The sequence below is a fragment of the Cricetulus griseus genome (assembly GCF_003668045.3).
Source record: "Cricetulus griseus strain 17A/GY chromosome 1 unlocalized genomic scaffold, alternate assembly CriGri-PICRH-1.0 chr1_1, whole genome shotgun sequence".
Taxonomy (NCBI): domain Eukaryota; kingdom Metazoa; phylum Chordata; class Mammalia; order Rodentia; family Cricetidae; genus Cricetulus; species Cricetulus griseus.
Window position 1 is genome coordinate 106,394,144 of NW_023276807.1, and position 21,521 is coordinate 106,415,664.

Consider the following 21,521-nt stretch of genomic DNA (forward strand, 5'->3'; position numbering starts at 1 on the left):
AGAAAGGGGCCTTTTATTCTGTAAGCTTGTCATCTTCTGTTTCTTACTGATGTCAGGCTCCATTTTCTCGGGGAAGATAAAAAAGAAAACAATAAAAGAAACTCTTCACAAGACAAGACTATCTAAAGGATTGCTCCTCAGCTGTAACCCAGTCTCAGGAGCCACTGTATGATAGGAAGATGGAAGAATGGGACTGTGGGCTTGTTTATAGTGCTTTGTATGGTTTCTTTCTTTCTTTCTTTTTTCTTTTTCTTTTTCTTTTTTCTTTCTTTTTTTTTTGTAGAACTGGTGAGACTCCAAGGGCAATCCCAGAGCTAACTATCCATCTGCCATTCTGTGTCAACCCTGGTGGCTCTGCATATGAAGATGGCATCTAGTCTTTGAGAAGTGGAATATTGGATAACATCCCATGGCTGTCATTGTCTTTTATTCAGTAACTTGTAACACAGTGGGACATAGTTTGTAGGTTTAAGGAGGTAGAAATTTACTTTGGTTCCTGGCTCTGGAGGTCTTAGGTCAAGAGCAAACAACTGATGATGACTTTCATGCTGGTGAAGCTCTTAAGTGGCACAGGCATTGGCATGTAGCTACATACCTGCTTGTGTTTAGCTGAGGCTTAGAACTTGCTATATAGTCCAGATAGGCCTCAGATTTGATACCTTTCTGCCTTGGACTTCCAAGGACTGGTCTCTCTTCCCCTTCCTTCTTAGTGTCTATAGGTCTTTAGCCTGTATGTATGTCTGTGCACCATGTGTATTGCTGGTGTCTGCTGCAGCCAGAAGAGGGCATCAAATCCTCTGGAACTGGAATTACAAATGGATGTGAGCCACCATGTGAGTGCTGAGAATTGAACCCAGATCTTCTGTAAGAGCAGCCAGTGCTCTTAACCAGTGAGCCATCTCTCCATTCTCCCTTTCTCTTCTTGAAACACTATCTATACTCAGTCACAGGACCCACTCCAATAACTAATGAGGGAATTACCAATACGGAGTCAGGTAAAAATATAAGGGTATTTATTAGGGAGATGCCTTACTTACAGAGCAACCTAGCCAGCTGGCAGGGCAGGAGTAAGTACAGCAAGCCGATGATGAAAAGGAAGAAGGGAGTCCCACGTGTGTGCCCCTCACTCTTAAACCTTCCCTATGTCACCCTGACCACACCCTCACAGGCGTGGCCAGGCATACCTGTAGCCAGCCCCTAGCAGGCGTGATTACGGTGTACCCTACAAATGACTGTATCTAATCTTGATCACCATTCAGAGATCCTACCCCTAAATACCACAGGTCTAAGTGTCCTCCCTCTGCATATCTCACAATGGGATTCAACTTTGAAAATACTCAGCATACCCAAGCCACAGTGATGAGGCAGGTGTAGAATATGGCAGAAACAAACGACTTCAACAACAGCATGTGTCTGTGACAACAGGTAGCTCTGCCTCCGTCTGCATGGACACCTGGTAGGCATTAGATTGAGAACATGATCTATTCTCCATGGGCTTTATGAAGTTAAGACTGTCTGGGGTGTTTTCCTGATGTTCTTTTATTATCATTACACCTTCAGGCCTTTCCTCATTGGCCATGTTCTCTTAGAAGCAGAGCCTGAGCTAAGGGTTCTGTGCATACAGTTGATTTGAGAAGTGTTCCCAGAAAGAGCACAGGGAGTGTATGAGCATGTGGGGGAAAGACACTGATCAGGAGTGTGACAGCAGGTGATATCCAGTCTCCTCTGGTCTTGAGGCTTGTATAAGGCAGGGATGACATCTCCAACTTCGTATCATCCCCCCCCCCCAAAAAAAAACGTGTTGGGCTATTCTTATTCCATGAGTGTGTATGCAGGCAGTAGCTGAGGCAGGAGGCTGCCATACCAGACCAGTATGATGAGACCAATTGATCATTATGAAGACACCACATGAACATAGTCAAAGCTAAGTAGCAGTACTAGGTGTGACCAAATGCCTGGGGCAAAGTATCTTAAAGGAGGGAGGATTTGCCTTGGCTCACAGTTTTAGGGTCCAGTCTATCATGGCAGGGTAGGCCTGGTAGCTGGAGCGTATGGAGACTGATCACATTGCATCCACAGTCAGGAAACAGAGAGGTGAATGATGGCACTCAGTCTCTGCCTCCGGAGTGCTGGGATTAAAGGTGTGTGTCACCATTGCAGGGGCTTCTCAGGCTCCTTCCAAGGCCCTTGGGCCTAATCTTGAACTTGCCATGCGTATGCAACTCTTTAAAGGGGTCCCCAATATATTAACTCCAGGGCCTCATATTTAGACTTGACCTTCAGAACTTCACTGTGTTGATGCAGCTGTCCCTATAAGATGAATGGCCATGGCAAGAGATGGGAATGAGCTTTGCATTTTCCCTTGAGGTGGCTCCCGGCATCCCTTGGTGGGAAGAGTTGGCTGGCATGTTACCAGTTGGCTTCTCTCTCTCTCTCTCTCTCTCTCTCTCTCTCTCTCTCTCTCTCTCTCTCTCTCTCTCTTTTTAATTCTTGTCAGCTGCACCCCACTCACCTATGGGGCAGGGGGAGAACTTCTGCACTTGGTATGCAGTTTGGGTCTAAAAGTTTTAAGCCAGTGAAAGTTTTGGTAGCATTGTTTCTGTGAACATGATCAGATATCTACGGAATCAAACAAGCAGCTTCAGGATACCCAGGGAGAAGCAGTAATGGCTGTGGAGTAAGAAGGGATCTAAGTTTGTCCGGGGCTGCTTCTCCCCATCAGCAACTGTAGGACCTGTAAATGGTATCCCTATTGTTTGTGCCTCAATGTCTTCCTTTATGAAATGGGGACCCTGACTACAGCCCCCTCACTGGGCTGCGAGCCCTGTGTGTGTGCCAGGACCACTGCACAGCAATTACTCAGCACGTCTCATGGCTAGTAGTAAACTAGATGTTCTCCTGGGCCTCCATTTCCTAGTCAGATTTCCTCAGTCCCTTTTCAGGCAGGTCTTTGTGGTTTCTTTCTTTTATCTCTTTTATGGGATGTTTTTTTTTAAAAAATTGGACAATAATTTTTTAATTTCTGGAAGCTCTTCCCATTCTTCCATTATTTAAAGGCAGCTTGTTCTGTTGGCTTATGGCTGCAATATCTTCTCCAACGTGTCATAGGAAATGAATTCAATCTTTTAGGGTTCTCCACTCATCTCTGAATTGCCTGATGTCTTTGGGGAGCTCTGCCTGGTGACCCTGCTTGGGGCTATTGATTTCCCTCAGTGTGTGTGGGTCCACACCTATACTTTAGCCTTAATGGGCCACACTGGGGAAGGAGCACGGGGCTTCTGTGATTTGTTATTTGAGTGTGTTTGGTCTCTGGGCTTCCACCTCTAAGGGAAAACTGACTGAGGGTTTGTGTCATGAAATAGCATCTGTCAGGCTGGGACAGACAGAGTGATGCTCCTCTCTGTGGAAGTTCTGATAATGCCTACCATTAGGAACTTTGTCTCAACTCCCATACCACAGTCATTTGCTTTATAGAGGAGAACTCCAATTTTGGTTTTTCACAAAATGAAGCAACAAGAGATGAAGGTAGAAGGAATGGAGGTGTGTGTGTGGGGGAGCCCCTATCTTCTGTGGACAGATTTTCAGAGGCTTTTATTTTGAGATGGCTTTAGATTTGTCAAAGGGCTTCAGAGATTGCATTAAAATTCCCTAGCACCATTCACTCACCTTCCCCCAGGGTGAGCTTCTTATATAACTTTGGCATACGTGTCAAATGAAGAAACTCACATTAGCAAATTACTGTTCACTGAACTAGGAGTGTGTTCATCTGGTGATGGTTCTTTGGCCTTGCCACCAGCTGTCTCATTCCTTAGCAGTCACTTCTGGACCTCTGGCAATCCATAACCAGTTCCCATTTTCCCTTCTTTCATGACCTTGGTACTTTGAGTGGATAAAGTTTAAGTATTTTGTAGAATGTTCCTAAGTTGAAATGTTCCCATGATCCATCCCTCCCTCCATCCCTCCCTCCCTCCCTCCCTCCCTACCTCCCTCCCTCTTCTTCCTTCTGACAGGGTCTAACTGTATAGCCCTGGCTGGCCTGGAACTTACAAAGATCCACCTGTCTCTTCCTCCTGAGTTTTAGAATTGGAGGCATGCATGACCACCAGATGTGTTTTTGCATTTAATGGAGGTTAGTCATTAATACAACAAGAGAGTTTCTGTATGCCAGGCCTGTCTGCCCCTCATATTCACTCATCACTTGGTAATGAGATAGAGGTTTCTTTTCTAATAGGTCAGGACTTGGGCCATCAATGGAGCCACTGTTCCCAGAAGCTGACTTCTAGGGTAATACTCAGAGTTTGCCAGTGTCAAAGTTAAGTTCTGGAAGGGATGGCAACCTTGTTAAGGCTTGGGTTCTGTATTTCCTGTTTCTGCTTGACCCTCTGAGCAGGCTTCCAGATGTATAATTTGGATAATGATGTAGACATTTGGAAGTCCATTTTGCTATTGTTTTCCAAGCTTCCTTGAGAATCTGGTGTGGCTGGCTTGGGGACAGGTGGGAAGAGCTGAGTGGTAAGATGAAATTTTGGTGGTTTTTTTTTTTGTTTGTTTGTTTGTTTGATCCGAGTCAGAAGTCTGTTAGAGACTTCCCCAACTCTACCCTTAATTACTACATTCTAGCTCAGGATATAACATGTGTGTTCAGGCTGCTGTAGTATAATGCTATAGACTGGGTGGCATATGAAGAAGAAAAGGTTGTCTGCCATGGCTTTGAGCACTGGGGAGTCCAAGATGGAAGGATTATCCAGTGTGTGGTGACGACTCACTTTCTTCTTCACATGGGGGCCTTCTCATGCCCTCACATGGTGGAAGGGACAAGCCTCTTCTGGCTTTTTGAATAATGGCACTACTCCTATTGTTGAGGGCTCTACTCTCAAGACTTACCAGCCTCCTGTCATGTGAGATGCTTTTCTAGGGAGATTCCTTTTCTTTCATAAGGAGATGACATTTGAATTTGTAAAGTGGTGGCCCTAGGGTGTTTTCTTGACTGAGTGCTACAAAAGTTTTCTGAGCAAGGTCAACTGGGAAATGTTTCAGCTCTGTGGGCCACAGGCCTCTGTTGAAAGGACTTGGGGATGACACTGCAGGGAGAAGGCTGCTTTATATTGAATAGACACTAGCAGATGGCCTGTCAGGATGAAAGCAGGGACTCTAGGTCCTTGCTACTGAAGTGTGGTTCTTCCCCAGTGTGATCTGTGCATTCTGAGTGCTAGTTAGCAATGCAGAGTCTCAGGTCTCTGAGACTTATGGACCTGGGACTTTCAGGTTTCAAGATCATCTCTAAGAAGCCCACAATGTCAAAAATGGTGTCACTCTCACTATCTAGAATGATAATGGTTCCTACATCCACCCAACTGGGTGAGTGAGGAGACCACAGGCTCCATAAATGTAAGGAAGTGAACACCAGCCCCAGAAAGTCCCTGAAGCTTACACGATTCAGGAGCCCCTCCCTTTCCCAGGGTTAAACAGTAAAGACTGCTAAAGAGAGGAGACTCTCCCATCTGTTGAGCAGCCTGCAATTGTAGAGTGTTCCAGTACTGCACAATCCATGAGTTATCTACCACTCATGCTGTGTTGGGCTTTTGTATGGTACAGCTGCCTTTGAGTCCTATATGTGATCCTAATACTCTCATTGGCTCACCAAGTTGGACTTTGGTGGAATCATTCTTTTAGTCTGTTGTCAGTGCCCTGTCTGGGGTGAATAGATATTTCTTTATGTCTCCCCAGGCAGGTCTCACACAAAAGGAGGAATAATGTGTACAATCTGATTGTTCTTCTGCCAAAGCCGGGTTGAGGTCACACATTCTGGGAATGGAGGTTGGATGAGAGAGAAGTGAAAACTCATTTGGGACTTGGGCCTCATGAAGAGGTTTCTTTGAAGAGGGACAGTCCTTGATGGCATTGAAGAGAGAAAGCCCTGGGCAGTGCATGGGGGTAGGGAGTGAGTGGGGTGGTCTTGCCCAAAGCAAGTGCTACAGACAGTTTGTGTTGGGTTTGCCTATCTCATTCACTAAAAAACTGTTGCTTTCCCCTTACCAAGCACATTCTGTGAAAGCTGTGAGGGATTTTCATGGAAGTCCACAGAGAAGAGCTATGCCTGGTGTGGATTAGTATTGCCATGGGTCCCAGGAGACTTGGCAGTGGTGGCACTGACCTCTGAGAAATGTTTGCAATGCCTTACACAGATGAAAGCTGAAAGTCATCCCAGTGGAGAGGAAGGTTGGAAGGTAGTGAGTAAGTCAAGAAGCCCATGAACATCGAAGACACTGTCCTGTGCTCCTATGTGTATGAGGTCCAGGTGGCAATTCAAGGACATTAGAAATCATGTTTGTCTATGTGTTCCATATTTGGGATTTCTACCCTCCAGGATAGATTCTTTCTTTATAAACACATAGTAATAATATAAATTATAGTCAAATGGGGAGACCTTCGAATAGCCAAGCTCAGTTTGATCTATGGGAAAAGTCAGTATGTCATTGACACAACACCCCATCTGCTGTAGTTTGCATCTTATGTCTCTGGACAGTATGGGTTTTAAAGGCTTGGCCCTAGAACAGTGATATTTGGAGGGAGTGAGACATTTAAGAGGTGGGGTCTTGAGGGCTTTAGGTCACTGGGGCATGTCCTTATGGGACATAGTGGGACACTGGCTACTTATTACTCTTTCTGATCCCTGGCTCCCAATGTAAGTCAGCCCACCACACATTCTTGCTAGATCTGCTGTATCCCACAGGCCTTAAGAAAGACACTGAAAGAAACCTTTTCTCTTTCTAAGTTAGTTATCTTAGATGTGTTGCTATAGTGACAGAAATATGATTATGCCATCTCTGCTTCTGATTAAATTCGAGCCCCTTATCTATAAGAAGGTCCAGCCTACCCATCCCAGAATTAAGAGCAGTTATACAAGGAATGTTAGAGTGATCGTTTATTCCAAACAAGGTACACGGACTTAAACAGAGCCAAGAAATCAGGGTTCCCCACCCTGCAACTTCCACCCCTGCCTCTCATTCATGAGCTCATCCCAACAAGAAATTGTAATACTTCCAGGTCACAGTGTAGAGAAGAGCAGTTGGGACATCCAGGAGGGCAGGAGGGACAAACAGGGCCTGGAGACATGGACTGGGCAGGAGATAGATGCGAGGAGACTCAGTTAAGGGGAGGGGAGCAATGCTGTTATTTGAAGAAAAGTGTAAAACCTTTCCATACATTAAAAGGTCTCTCACAAGATCTAAGAGATGACACCGACAGACTCAAATCACAGTGGAAAAGTAGAAAATAGAAATGGATTTAAAAGTCAAAACAGTTGATCTCAGCATGGATGTTCAGAGACCTCAGAGGCTCCAGGTAGGAAAGGAAAACAAATTGTAAACTTGGAAGATCCTTGGAAAATGGACCTACCATGCTGGCAAAACAAGAAAGTACCTCCAGCAGAGGAAAGGGGGATGGTGATTGTGATGGTGATGATAAAGATAATGAGAAAGATGATGAGGATGGTGAAGGAGAACATGATGCTAATGATGGAAAGATGATGATGAGGAGAGTGATGTCAGACTACTGTTGGCTGTCAGTCATCACTGTGTGGTACATGGAATCTTATCATGCCCTGTAACAACTCTGAAAGGTCAACATTCTCTTTCCTGTTTGAAAGTGAGGAAACTGACCCTTGAGTAACCATGTGACTTGCGGAGGTCTTCCAGTCTTGGCAGCAACTGCCAATTGGCTGCAAAACCCTAGCTTTCTTTGCCTCAGCATCCCCAACTCCAGTGTCAACTGATCTCTGGCCAGGTTATAAAATGCTTTGCTTCTTGAGTGATCCTGCTTTCATCTTCAACAGACTAGGTAGAGGCTTCACAACATCTCCCCAGCCAGGCAGCATTTGCACGGCAGGCTGACTGGCTTGTTTTATCCACTTCTTGGGAAGGAAAACCTCGAAGGATCATGGGGACTGAGGCTCTGCTGCAGTATGAGTCCTCTGGGATCCCACAACTCTCTGTGGGAGGAAGAAGTAACCAGAGATGCACCTGAGTGCGGTCCAGCATGGGGATATGGGATATGGCAAGAACTGGTGACTGCTGAAATCCAAAGGTTGGAGTGACCGTTCATGAGTCAGGGAGAAGCATGTCTGCAGCACGGAGCCCTGGGCTTGGTCTGTATGCTGCACCATTCCCAAAGACCAGGAAGTCTGTGGATGACTCTTCATGGTTGCTTTGAGACCTGGGAGTCCCATGCCAGCTATTTATGTTGTTGAAAGTACCATCTAACAAACTAGGATGAGTCAAATTGCAAAGTTATCATGGTTTAAATTGTTTTGGGGGGTAGGAGACAGACACTTAAAATGTTGAGATACTTTACATGTATAAACACTTTTATCAATGCCCAAGAGTTTGCATATATGCAGTCCAACTGGATTCTCACAACTCTGTGGCTGGAGACAGGGCAGAGAATTGTTAACCCTTTCCACAGATGCAGAAAACTGAGGCACAGAGGTGTGGCTTGCCCAAGGTCACACAGCAAATCAGTTGAAGCAGGGACCAGAGCCCATGCTCCTCAGATCTGGGTACAGAGCTCTTTCTGCATCTGATGTTTTAGGGATAAGATAGGGACCATCAGGGCACAGAGGAGGGATTCTTGGTGTCAGGGTAGAAAGGATGCCATCTGGGCAGGAGAGCTTAGTTACTGCATCCACGAGTGCATGTGTGGGTCAGGATATTGTTGTTTCGACCATCCTGCAGCTTGCTTGAGACCTGACTTCCTACTCGGCCTTCCAGGTCTGAGATCTGGCCATCATGTCCCTGCTGCCTCCTGAGCCTGCAACAAGCACAACACAGACCTGGTTAGTGATGGCAGGATGGGTGCAGCCACACACTTGTGAGAGACTCCTGATAGACCACTGGAATCTGCTCTCCCCCAAATGTATGACTCTGTGGGAGTCCCCAGTGTTCCACTTGGTTATACCTGGTGAGTGACTTAACACACAGAGCCTCAGTTTCTCTGTCTATAAAATGGAGATAATAATTCCAACCTTGCCAATCCCTGTGCTATTTATGAACTATCACAGATGTAATTAATTTGCTCAAGTTCACAGCCAGTAGAGTTGGTTGGTGAACTCATGCACCATTCATTCTGTTTATTCCCATGGATGGAGTAGTAGCCATGCCTTGGGGCAGGGACTATGCTGGCAAGCAAAGAAACCATGCTCTCTGTCCTCGCAGAGCTTATGCTAAAGAGATGGGTGGTGACCAAAAAATCCCACAGACAAACATCTGAACAGTGAAACACCCAAACTGATAAAACACTACAGGAAAAGCTGTACTGAGGGAACAGGAGCCTGAACACTGCATTTCTTAGCCGCTGGCCACCTGCTACAGGTTGGAAGATGTCCATATCCCCCCCCCTCTTTGATCTTAAAGTTCAGGTTCACTCACTATGTCACAGCTGCCACTTGCCTGTGCATAGTACAAACCAGAGGAGGAGCAGAGGCATTCAAGGGACAAGTAGAGAACTTAACTGAAACCCAGGCTCTAACCTCCCGAGTTGCTTTGGTGAAGCTGCTTAGCGTCTCTGAGGCTCTGTTTCCTTAGCTAAAGTGAGGTTTATGGTGTGTAGGAGGCAACAGGATCAGATAGGTGTGAGGGTAGCCAGTAGTGTGTGTCTGCAAATACTAATTCTTACTAGACTGATGACACATATCAGTAATTCCAGCTCATGCAAGACAGGTATTGAAGGGCAGAAAGCAAAGACTTGGTTGAGGTAACTCAAAGCTCTTCAAGAATGCTCTTGCCTCCTCTGGAGAGCTCTAGCAAGTCTTACCAAACCCCAGGTCCCCATATACCAAGACTGCATCTGGGAGCTACTGAAGTCCTTGGGTGCAACTCCTTGGTGTTGAATTATAAGTGAGCCACCTGCAGCCTTCCTGGCCTCTCCCCCATTCCATCTTCTTGTGGTGAAAAAGGAAGGGGCAGAAAGGAGCTGAGAACTGGTTGAAGCCACAGTGTGTTGGAGGGGAGCCCAAGATTCATATACAAAACTCTATTTTTGACCTTCCTGGCTGTGCTTTCTGGGCACCGTTCCTGGCAGAATTCTCTCTGGGTTCAGTGAGGCAGCCAAGCTTGTGTCTGTTGGATGGCTATTTCTTCTGACACTAGACATTTCCCTTGTAATCATTTCCAGCCAGCCTTGAGCACTAATCAGTCCTCTTCTCAAACTCACTTTTTTCTCAGAACAGCCTAGAGGAAAGGCAGAGTGGCTGTACTCATCTTGGGTTCCCATTGTGTTCATGAGGTTTCAAGTACAGAACTCTCTGGGAGCTCCTCCCTGCCTGCTTCAGCTATTGGTGGAGGTGGTCATCCCTCAGTGTCCCCTGGGCTATGGCAGTATCTCTCTCTCCACATTGGCTCTTTCCTGTGATGTGGGGCTACCCTCCTCTAGAGGGGCTTCATGGTGACTCACGGTGGAGTGCTGTGAGATGCCAATCTATGCCTTCTTCATAAGAAGCCTGGGTATAAAATAAAGGCTAACCAGTGGGAAACAATGTAAAGATCTCACAGGGGAAGCTGTCAGTGTCTATGTGCTTGCTTCAGAGAATCCTGCTAATATTCCATATCTGACACGTTTTCCCATTGGTGTTGTCTCAGCTTTTTTTCCTGTTGCTCTGATAAAACATTATGACAAAAGCAATTTAATGATCAAGCGTTTATTGGACTCAGAGTTCCAGGGTACAACCCATTATAGCAGGGAAGTCACAATGGCCAGAGCTTCCGACACACACACACACACACACACACACACACACACACACACACACACACTGGGCTGTGCTGAGCATCAAATGCTGAAGCAGGTGGAGATGGCTATAAAGAAACAGCCATGGTACCTGGCCTAGAGCAACTTTCACATCCTTTCTGATGGCTGTGTTTTTCCTATCCTTTACTGACTGAGATGAGCATGCTGGGATCAGCTGCCCTCTTGAATATCATACTTAAATTTCCTGTGATGCAAACCTGAGTGTAATTGACATGGGTGCCAAGTTCTCAGGAAACTGTTGAGAGCCTTCTGAGTCACCTTTATCTCTACATGAAATTTCCTCCTAAAGTTTCAGGGCCCCTCACTTAAAAAACAAAGTTTATTTTCCCCAGCACTGTCTTGTACTTGGGAGAGGCTGCCACTCTGGTTGGTGTTGCTAAGGACCCAGGAAGCCTGGTTCTGTCCTGCTTATGCCCTGTGCTCACCTCTGACCTAGATGGAGGGTACACTATCCACAACTGCTGAGACTCAGACTCCATTTGAGCAGGCTTCTTTTCTCAGTATTTCATTAGCCGGTGATGGGGAATTAAAGCACCTGTAGAAGGACAGACCCCGTGGAGCTACTCCCAGACTCACATCATCCCATACCTTACCTGCCTAGGTGTAGAATTTCCCACATGCTTCATCCCTTAACCCAAGTAACAACAGCAACGATGGTTATCATTTCCCTGATGAGCATCCTCTTCTGCTTGCTGAGCTCTGTGCCAGACTCTCCACCCCAAGGAGCAATTCTTCTTACTTTGCCATACTGACAAGCAAGCTCAGAGAGGCTAAGGACCTTGCCTCAAGAAGTTCTGAGGGCTCCACATCATTCTACACCCACATCAGAGCATACTTCTTTTGAGGATTAAAAAGCAGCTCCTAATTCTAAATCTAGAATCATCCTTCCCTCCAGGGCCTGAGCATGGCTCCACTGTGCCCTCTCTTCCAGCACCAGGGCTGCTGTCACTCACTGTTAGTGGTGCTGGACCACCTTCTCCTGGGACCCTTAGTTCTGAGGGATGGGCTTAGCCCAGAGATGACAGAGCCCAGGGGTGACTGCATTTCTGCTGTGGGCCTTGGTTCTGGGGAACGGGCTCTGCCTGGATGTAGCAAGGTGAACTTACTTCTCTCGGTTGAATATGATAAACTCCTTCCGTACTGTCTCCAAACACTGCTGCAGGTGTCCGTTCTGTCAAAAAGCACAGAGAGGGGACTAAATGGCAGAGCACCGGTGAGGATATAGCAGAGGGTCATTAAGGGCAACTAGTTTACTTACATTATTTAAATGAGAATCATGCCACTCAGGACTTAGAAACAAGTTCAGTGGCTGGGGCCAGCAACTGTGTTGGCAGACAAATGTGTTTCTTAGTTTTAAGGGGTAAAAAATCATAGAAGCCACTCTAGGATGGAACATGCCTGGTGCTTTTGAGTTGGACCTCCCTCATATTTGGATGCCTCTCAAGCCTGTTTCAGGATGCAGAGGAGATGTTAAGATCAAGACACTCATGCCAAGTCGTCCTTCCAGGATCGGAATGTTATGGGGATGCACCCTAGAAGTTGCATGTAGATGGTACCTGATGCAAGGAAGCCACTTCCCCTCTGTGAGCCTTTGGGATGACTAGCTCTGTGACCACACACCCCCAGATCCAGCCAACTGCAGTCTGAAAATGTTGGGAAATAAGATTTTCCGAAGTTTCCATAAAGCAGACCTTAAGATTTGAAGTGCCTTGAACACTATGCAAAAATCCACAAGAATCCACATGTGATCTGCCCTCCTTAGCTTCACTGGTGTCACAGAGCCCAGCTTTCTGTCACCATCCCTCAAGTCTTACTCATGCACTTTGCAGTTAGGCCTGCACTGGCAAGTTCTCTGTTGGACAGTGATGCCCAACACCTAGGTGCACAGCATTTGCCCTGTGTCACATGATGAAAGTGATCCTAAAGCAATTTGAAGCATATGGGGGATGTGCCCAGGTTTTTACCCAGTACATCATTTTATACAAGGAGTATGAGGGTGTCCGGGGTTGGCATCTAGTGGGGGCCCTGGCACCACTTCTCCAAGGACATAGAGAGAGGAAAGGGAAGGGTGGGCTGAAATGTACCTTTTAGTAAGAAGAAACCTTCCTCCACACATCCCTTCTTCCCCACAGAACCCTCCCCTGGGGGCTCACCAGGGGACAGCTGTCCTTTGCGCTGTCTCTGGACCTATGCTTGGCCAACCTCTTCTTTTTTTTGTGAAGCGGCTTGGATTCTAGAATCATTTCTTCAAGTTCAAACGTGGGGTCACAGTTCAGTCTCCCTTTCTGGAGGGAAGCAGAAAGGAAAAGCATGGTTTGCGGTTATTTTGTCCATCACTGGCTATGCATCCTTTCCACATAGCCAGGCATCTTCACATTCGGCAGTGACATTAGCTGGCACCCTGCTGTGGCCTTATGTTTCTCTCTGATGATGAATCAATACAGTCTCAGCATACACACCATCTGTTTAGAGACACAGTCCCAGTGGGGAAACCTCAGCCTGTTAACTCCCTGTGTTTAAATCAGTGGTTCTCAGCCTTCCTAACACTGTGACCTTTTAATACAGCTCCTTATGTTGTGGTGACTCCAGTCATAAAATTTCTTTTGTTGCTATTTCATAATTGTAATTTTGCTACTGCTATGAACCATAATGTAAGTATCTGTATTTTCCAATGGTCTTAGACAACTCCTGTGAAAGTGTTGTTTGAATCACAAAGGGGTTATGACCCACAAATTGAGAACCACTCGTCTAAATCCTCTGACTGTTTATAAATGTATTTTTACCTTATTTATTATTTAGTTTATTTTACTAATTCTTTCATTATAGACACACATGTCATTATTTTCCTTATTATGGTTTTCCATAATTTAATTTGAATTTTAATTAATGAACTTTTGAGGTTGCCTTGGCTGAGACAGAGTCTAACTATATATAGCAATGGCTGACCACAAACTCACAAAGATCTACCTGCCTCTGCCTAAGCACCATTTCTGATCAACATTTGTCCAGCTCCCTGTCCTGCTTACCAGTTCCTTTCCACAGCTGGAGCTGTCCACACCCAGGCCAGGTCCTGCTGCAGGATGGGGGCTCCACCTGTCCTGATTTACAGGCTTGGGCCCTCACATCGGGGGTCTGAGACTGTCCTTGAGGGCTGGCATCTTGATGACACACCCATTGGCCATGTAGCCCTGTGACAGCTGCATGTCAACAGCTCTGCTGTCGCACAGGGAATCCTAGTGCTGCAGTTCTCTGGTCCTGGGCAGGCTTCCTCACTTCTGGGGACTCAGGATGATGGGAAAGCCTGACTTCCAAAGACTTACCTCAAGGTTTCTAGAAAGTATTTCAGTCCTTTCTGTTCTTCATGTCCCCAGACCTGTGAGGGCATGGCTTGCTGTGACCTAGTTAAGAGGATCCAGGCCAGGTGCTGCCTCAGGGACAGGTAGCTTGCATCTGAGCACTCATCTTCAGTTGAGTGACTCTAGATGACACATGACCTCTGCCCTGTGTCCACCACTGTGTGAGATGAACAACTTCAAAGGCTTCTAAGATTCAATGAGATAGACCCACTAAGTATCCAGCGTCTGCCCCTTCAAGAACAGTACACCACTGGAATGCTAGCCTCCAACCTAAGTCACAAGCTAGGGTTTGCTGACCATACCAGTTTGGACAGGCTGCTGTACTGTCTCAAACCTGATACAGCCAGAGAGCAGAGGAAGAGCCATGGAACTGGAACAAATCCTGGCTCTTCCACCACAGGTCACTAAACCCCCTGTGAGTTTCACTTTCCACAGGGTAATGAGACTGACATGAGAAAATGGGGCAGGACATTTGGGGCCACACCCTGCCTTTCAGTGGGACCCGTACACACAATGACCCTTGTTCTGTTTGTCCTGTGGGCCCCAGCTCCTCCCATCATTATTGACTTCTTGAACTTGGCTAAGAATCCTTTCCTTGTTATACAATTTTACCTCAGCATTTGCCCTCTTTCAAGGAAAATCTTGAATTCAGGCTCTAGTCTCTCCTGAGAGGCCTGTCATCCATTCATTCATCCACCCAAATGCAGGCCTGGATCCTGCTTTGCCTGAGTTCAAGCTCTGCTGACCTCATCCCAGGTCATCGTGGGAAAATTACTTTAAGTCACTTGGAATACTTAGAAGATCCACTCTCAGGCCAGTGTGAAACTTCTAGGAGCTAAAGCATGGGAAGTTCTAAGAACAATGCCAGCACCGAGTGCATATTCAGCCATGTTGGCTCTCATCCACAGTCACATGACAGTGTTGCACTACAGCCCTCTAGTGCCTTCTAGAGCATTGCCATGGGATTCCTGAGAAGAGGCCAATGAAGATGGGCTCTCAGGAAGATGTCTGTCTCCCTGTGACCAACCAGCATCTGTGCTAACACAGCCCTTAACACCAGTTTAGAGTGCAGGAGAGGCCAGGGAGGCTCAGGAGGCCAGGGAGGCTCAGAGCCCATGGGTCCACTGCAAGAAGCCCACCTTGGAACTCTAATGCTCAGAAACTTATAGCTGCTGCATTACAAGGTATTTCAGTTAAAGATGTTTTATTTCAACAAACTAATCATAACTTAGGGAAAAAGATGGCTGAAAGATGTATGTATGTTCTGTATGGTGTGGCCACACACGTGTGTGAACTGTGATTGTGAATGCATGAATCCTAACAAAAGGACCTACTTGAATTGCTTTGAATGTACTCAAATAGGGCACCAGGTTAGACGGTGTCTTAACAGGAAAGGTTGGCAATCTGTGCCTCCCACAGCTGGTCCCCAGAGCTGGTCAGTAGGAAATGGCCAAAGCTAGCATGACCTGAGAGCCCAAGGAGCCTGTATAGAGGTTCAATAGCCTTTAACAGAGGAGAGGATACAAAAATTCTCCTATTTTTGTGGTTAAAAAAGAAATCTAGAGAATGGAGGTTAATGCATGATTTGAGAAAAGTTATGAAAATCTTGGATCTCAGTGAAGCATGAACCTGTTGGTGCCTTACTTTTGTGACCTTCAGGGAGTAAACCAGTCAGTGGCGGGGGTCATGCTTAATATGAAGGCAGGGACCTGTTGAAGGAGGGGGGGGTTGACTCACATTGGGCACAAAGCCGGGCATCAGTGCCTTCTCGAACACCGCATCCCAGTTCATGTCAGCCATGTAGGCCGTATTCTGGATGTCACTGAGGCTGGACAGGCGGCTCTCGGGATCCTTAGTCAGCAGCTGCGGTTAGAGGGGAAAGACACTTATGTGAATGATGTATCCCACCTGGGTGAGCATGGGTTGGAAAATGGAGTCTTGTCAACACTTAGGGTGCCCTTGCATCCATGCTGGGCAGTGGCCTGCCCCGTCTGGGTTAGCTCCAGAGTGCCAAATGTACTCCTAAAGCTAGGGAAGGACTTCAAGTCAGCTCTTCTCTAAGGTCATGTGGCAAATGACTCCTGAGGAGGGACTAAGTTTTCAGTCTCCATGTCCCTCCTTGGGGCTCAGTTATCTGAAAAACATCTTGTCTCTGATGTTCACAAAAGCTTTGATTAGAAAGAACAGACAAGCCACCTCATCTGAGGACTTCTGACTTGGTTTCACAAGAATGAATTTCACCCCATGAGTTACAAGATGATCTCTGTGACCTAACTGAATGGCCCACTTTTACCTTTCCTTGAAGCCAGTTTCTGCTAATGGAGCTAGAGTGTAAAAACAGCTACAGAGGGGCTGGAGAGATGGCTCAGTGTTTAAGAGCATTGGCTGTTCTTGTCCAATTTGGTTCCCAGCATCCATATGATAGCTTACAACTGGAGTTAGTAACTCCAGTTCCAGGGGTTCTGATACCCTGTTATTACCTCCATAGGCACCAGGCATGAAGATAAAACATACACACATAATAAATAAACCAAAAAATAAACAAAAACAATACAGGGAATTGCTTTGCATTACCTCTGTTTCTTACATGCATGCATGCATATGTGTAGATTTGTGTGCATGCATGTGTGTGTATGTGTATGTGGAGGCCAGAGGTTGCCATGTCTTCCTCTATGGTTTTCCATCTTATTTTTGTGACAGGGTCTCTCTCTGAACATGGAGCTTTCAGATTTGGCTAGACTGGCCAACAAGCCTCAGTGATCCTCCTTTTTCCACCTTCCAAGTACAGCATAGTGCTGGATTCAGATTTTTAGGTGGGTGCTGGGGAATCCAAACTCAGGCTGCTATGCTTGCCAAGCAAGCACTTTGCCAAATGAGTCATCTTCTCAGCTCCTGCACTAGAAAACTCTAGTTACGAGATGGAAAGACCATGGGTCTACACTGGGCAGGGCAGGGCAGGGTAGGGCTTACCCCTGGGACTGCCACCTAAAGGGAATGCCCAATGGCCTGGTGACCTCCTGATATTGGTCCTTCATCTGGGTCAGGAATGGTGGCAGCTCCCCCACTTCCAGCACAGGGCCAGGGTTGGTAAGAACCTGGCATGTGCTAAAGAGGAGTGTGCCACTCAGTGCCAATAACAAGGGATTCCTTTTCCACCAACACTTCTTGTCATTGCAGAAACATCCCAACTATACCTTGAGTGATCAGGACCACCGCACATGAGAGACATCTGGCAAGGACCCCATCTGGCAAGGACCACATCTGTCAATCAATGTGCCCTATGTTTAGGGACTTCCAAAAAGCAATGGGTACAAACTTAGACAGGCTCTTCTTAAATGGCATCTGGGAGCTAAGTGTTGGGAACAACTGTCCTAAGAGCAAGCCAATGCTCCTATGTGTGCACCAAGGCCCAAACTTCTGACTTACTGGGTTTGCTGAGGGGCCAGGCACTTGGAGAACCAGCATTCATTCTACTAGCAAGTTCCCACCACAGGAATTCTTAAGGACCAGAGGCCAGCAGCCACATGCAGTATATATTTCTGTTTATTAGGAACTTGCAGTGAATTGGAAAGAGCCTGGGCCATGCTGTCACACACTGCACCATGCTGGGCTTTGTGATCCGTGAATGACCCCGTGGTAGCATTTGTTACTGGGTGTTAGTGCACTAGCTGCCCCTTCCACACAGCTCCCTGATCTCCCACCTTCTTCAGCAGGGTCACCATCCCCTCACACCACATGGAGGAGTAGTGGACACGCTCCACCTTGAACATGTTGAGGATCTCATCAATGGGTGTGGTCGAGTGGATTTCATATGGCCTCTGTAATAGAAGACAACACCAGAATCAGAGAGAACGTCTTAGAAAAGGCAGCCCTCTTGTTGGAAGACTGTGTGATGACGGCTGTTCTCTTTCATAGCAGGGCAGTGGAAAAAGAGGGCATGGAGGTGATACCTTGGTCAGAGGAGGCTGGGGCATCTTTCTGTGAGTGGAAGAGGCATGACTCACTCTGCTGCTATGGTCACAGACTGGGTGCTGGTACCTTCCATTGAGCACCCACAGGGACATTTCTAGTCACAGCCTCCATCTGCTGGAAGATCAGCCACCACTGCTCCCTGTATTGGCTGAGCAGGTCTATGAGTGTACTATTCCACTGGATATGTGTTGGGTATGAATGCTGGTAGGAAACTTACAGAGTGCAAGCTTGTGAGATCAGGGGTGCTCTGTGGTCCCTATAGGAGATGGGACAACCAGAGCACAAAGCCACCACCTGGATATGGGCCCGGGACTGGAAGATGGGTTTCTAGATTATTCAGGATTCTTCCTCCATTTCTATCCTTTCACTGGGCTATTCCACCACTACTGACCCCCCTCCCTCACCCCATACATTGAGGACAAAGGATGTCAGGGAATAAGACATCCCTGTTTCCATCCTCACTTTAAAAGCCAGGAACCTAAGGCTCAGAGATGGGGCTTTCTCAGAGACTGACTGTCTTTCCCTGCTCTCTCTAGAAATCTAAGTGAGGAATCAGCCAGAGGTCAAAGGCAGGCTTTTCATATCACTGACATTTGAGTTTCTACTGTCTTGGCCATTCACCAACTCTCCTGAGTTCTGCATTTCCATCAGACTTCCAAGGAGTTTCTCTCTGATATCTGAAATCTCCCCCCTCCCACCTGGAAGGAGTGTTTTGGCTACACCAGCACCAGTGGTAATCATGGGAACTCTGTATGTGAGTCTATACTCATTCCTGTGTACACACGTTTGTGTGTGTGCCTGTAAGCCAGATATTGAAACTGAGTGTCTTTATTCTCCCTCCTTTTGGTTTTTGAGATGGATTCTCTTCCTCAACTTGGAAGTCCCCAGATGGGTTAGACTAGCTGGCCAGAGAGTTCCCGTGAGCTGCCAGTTTCCGACTCTCCAGCCATGGGGTTACAGGTATTTGCCATTGCCCATGAGGTTTTTTTTTTTTTCAGAGATTCTAGGGGATCAAATTCAGGTTCTTATGCTTGTGTAGTGCTTTACTGACTGCACCATGACCCATCACTGATCATGAGAACTTTAACCTTTAGACACAGGCAGTATGCACATCTAAAGTCAGCCTGGGGCACTGCGGCTAAGATATTCCTGATACCTAGGTTCCAGGTTTAGCCCTCCTCGGTTTGGGTGGGCATGGAGACACATGCCTTCCTCTGAGTTAAACAGCAAGTATTAAGACCCAAATTGCATCTTCTCACAGTGATGGACCTCATTACTGCTTTGTTCTCATTGTCCTTAGGATGCCCTGACTCAGAAGCCGCTGTCTTTAGAGGTACAGTGATTGTGAGGCCTGCTGGCAAAAGTGGTTTCCGCAACAGGACACTGGGTCGCTTATGCCGGAGTGAAGGTATGTCTTTATTCTAGGAAACTTTTTTTTTTTAAAAAAAAAGTCAATTTGTCATTAAATAGGAGGTGTAGAAGGGGAGAATTGGTGGAGACCTGTCATTTTATCTGCTAGAGTAGGGCTGGCAGACCATCGGATCCCACAAACGCCCTCTAATCTCTTTACTCAGAATAACTGTCCTTTGAAACTTGAAACTCCAAAGCCTGAGAGTTTCCCCTCTGGAACTGGTAGATGATCTCCACAGAAACTGTAAGTCTGGAGATTGATGAGAAAGCAAGATCCACCCCAGGATGTGCAGGAAAGAGCAGAATTACCTCCTGGGCTCCCAACTCCAGGCACTGTGGTCTATCTGCTTTGCTGAGACAAGTCAACAATCCTCCCCACTTCAGGCTGAGCCTTGCACCAGGGTGTACACAGCAGTTTTTGGTTCTGCACTTGATCTCTTCTTTATAGGATGCTCCAGATGTCCTTCCTCTATTGACTTGACCTCTAAACCCCAATATTTTCACTTACAGTCCCCAAGAGGTACTGGCTGGAGTTAAAGGTGAGGGGCAGCACAGAGAAGCAAGTTGTTGGTAGTCAAGCTAGGAGGGCAGCATGGTCCTGACTGGTCTCCAAGCCTCACCTCTACTGATAGAGCTCCCTTGCATGTGGTCCCCTGGGGAGGTGTCACTCAGCCCTCCTGATCACCATGGCAGAGGCTCTCTATCCAGGGCAGTTTGACCCCGGAGATACTGGGGTGTCACCACTGGATGGTGGAGGTTTCTGCTGGCTGCCAGTGTGTACAACCACATTTCAGATCACCTCATGACCAGTCTCCACCCCAAAGGATGGCCTGGCCCAAATATCCACAACACTGGGGTTGAGTCTCTTATACTAGGCTCTGCCCTTGTAGCAGAACTCAGAAACACATGATGCTTAAGCTCATGTCTATATGTAGTTACCACTCTGTCACTTCCCTACCTAAGTCCAAGGGACGGCACTGTGCCATCCACCCCTCAAAGCCCAACCCCTCAGGGCCCTTTATGGAAGTCCTCTGTCCACCCTATGACAGGTGAAAGGGTTCATTGACTGCTGAGTCTGTCTCAGCCTCCCTTCTCTGTCCAGTTAACACCACTGCTGACAATTCACAGGTGAACCATCTTAGATGCCACGCAGGAACTCCTGCGTGATGATGTATTATTTATGATTTATTAAAGCTTGCCTGAGGATTCAGAAAGCAAAGTCAGCCACTGGCCATAGAAGCCAGGCACACACCTTTAATCCCAGCAGCCAGAAGCTAGGAGGTGGTGGTACACACTTTAATCCTAGGACTCAGGATTAAGAGATAGATGGATCTCTGTGAGTCCCAGGCCACCAAGATCTACACAAGAGTGAATCAGTCTAAACAAGAATTATAGCTCACACCTTAAATCACATTAGGGAAGTGTATAAGACAGAAGCAAGATCTCAGAGAAGCATTCATTCACCAGCCACAATGAGGAAAGGCAGCAGTTTGAGACTTGGTGAAGGGCTTGTGCGTGGATCAACCCTTTCAGCCTGAGCTAGAGGTAAGAGCTGCTTTGCTTTTCTGATATTCAGTTTGAAGTTTGAACCCCAATATCTGTCTCTGGGTCTTTTATTTATTTGTGTTACACTCCTGCTCACACTACGGCTGACAGCTCACAGGTGAACTATCTTAGATGTCACACAGGAACTCCTGCTCACACTGATGCTGACAATTCACAGATGAACCAGTTTAGATGTCCCTTGGGGTCTCCCAACTGTGCCCTCAATGCCCAAGCTGCATCCATGGCTCCTGTGACACTATCCTGCTATATGTTGATATCATCATTAGCACTCTGCCCCTCAGCCCCTTGCTACTAAGGCTCTGGTCACATTTTCCTCCAACTCCACTGTGACTGTATTCATTATCTTCCTTTTATGAATAAGGAAGCCGGGGCTCAGACAAGGTAATCATAAATTACAGTATGAAGAAGCATTTA

The 21,521-nt window shown here is 46.8% G+C and overlaps 1 protein-coding gene across 1 annotated transcript in view; it reads right to left on the reverse strand.

Annotated features, from left to right (window-relative positions):
* Positions 1 to 6,925: 6,925 nt before the first annotated feature.
* Stk32b (serine/threonine kinase 32B) overlaps positions 6,926 to 21,521 on the reverse strand; it is a 184,881-nt gene continuing 170,285 nt past the window's right edge. Inside the window, exons 8-12 of the mRNA XM_027387053.2 lie at positions 17,861 to 17,977; positions 15,897 to 16,022; positions 12,957 to 13,088; positions 11,910 to 11,974; positions 6,926 to 8,808 (exon numbers count right to left, since the gene is read on the reverse strand). Of these exons, the coding sequence (XP_027242854.1) occupies positions 8,670 to 8,808; positions 11,910 to 11,974; positions 12,957 to 13,088; positions 15,897 to 16,022; positions 17,861 to 17,977 (579 nt within the window). The 3' untranslated portion in view covers positions 6,926 to 8,669. The remainder of the gene's footprint in view (positions 8,809 to 11,909; positions 11,975 to 12,956; positions 13,089 to 15,896; positions 16,023 to 17,860; positions 17,978 to 21,521) is intronic.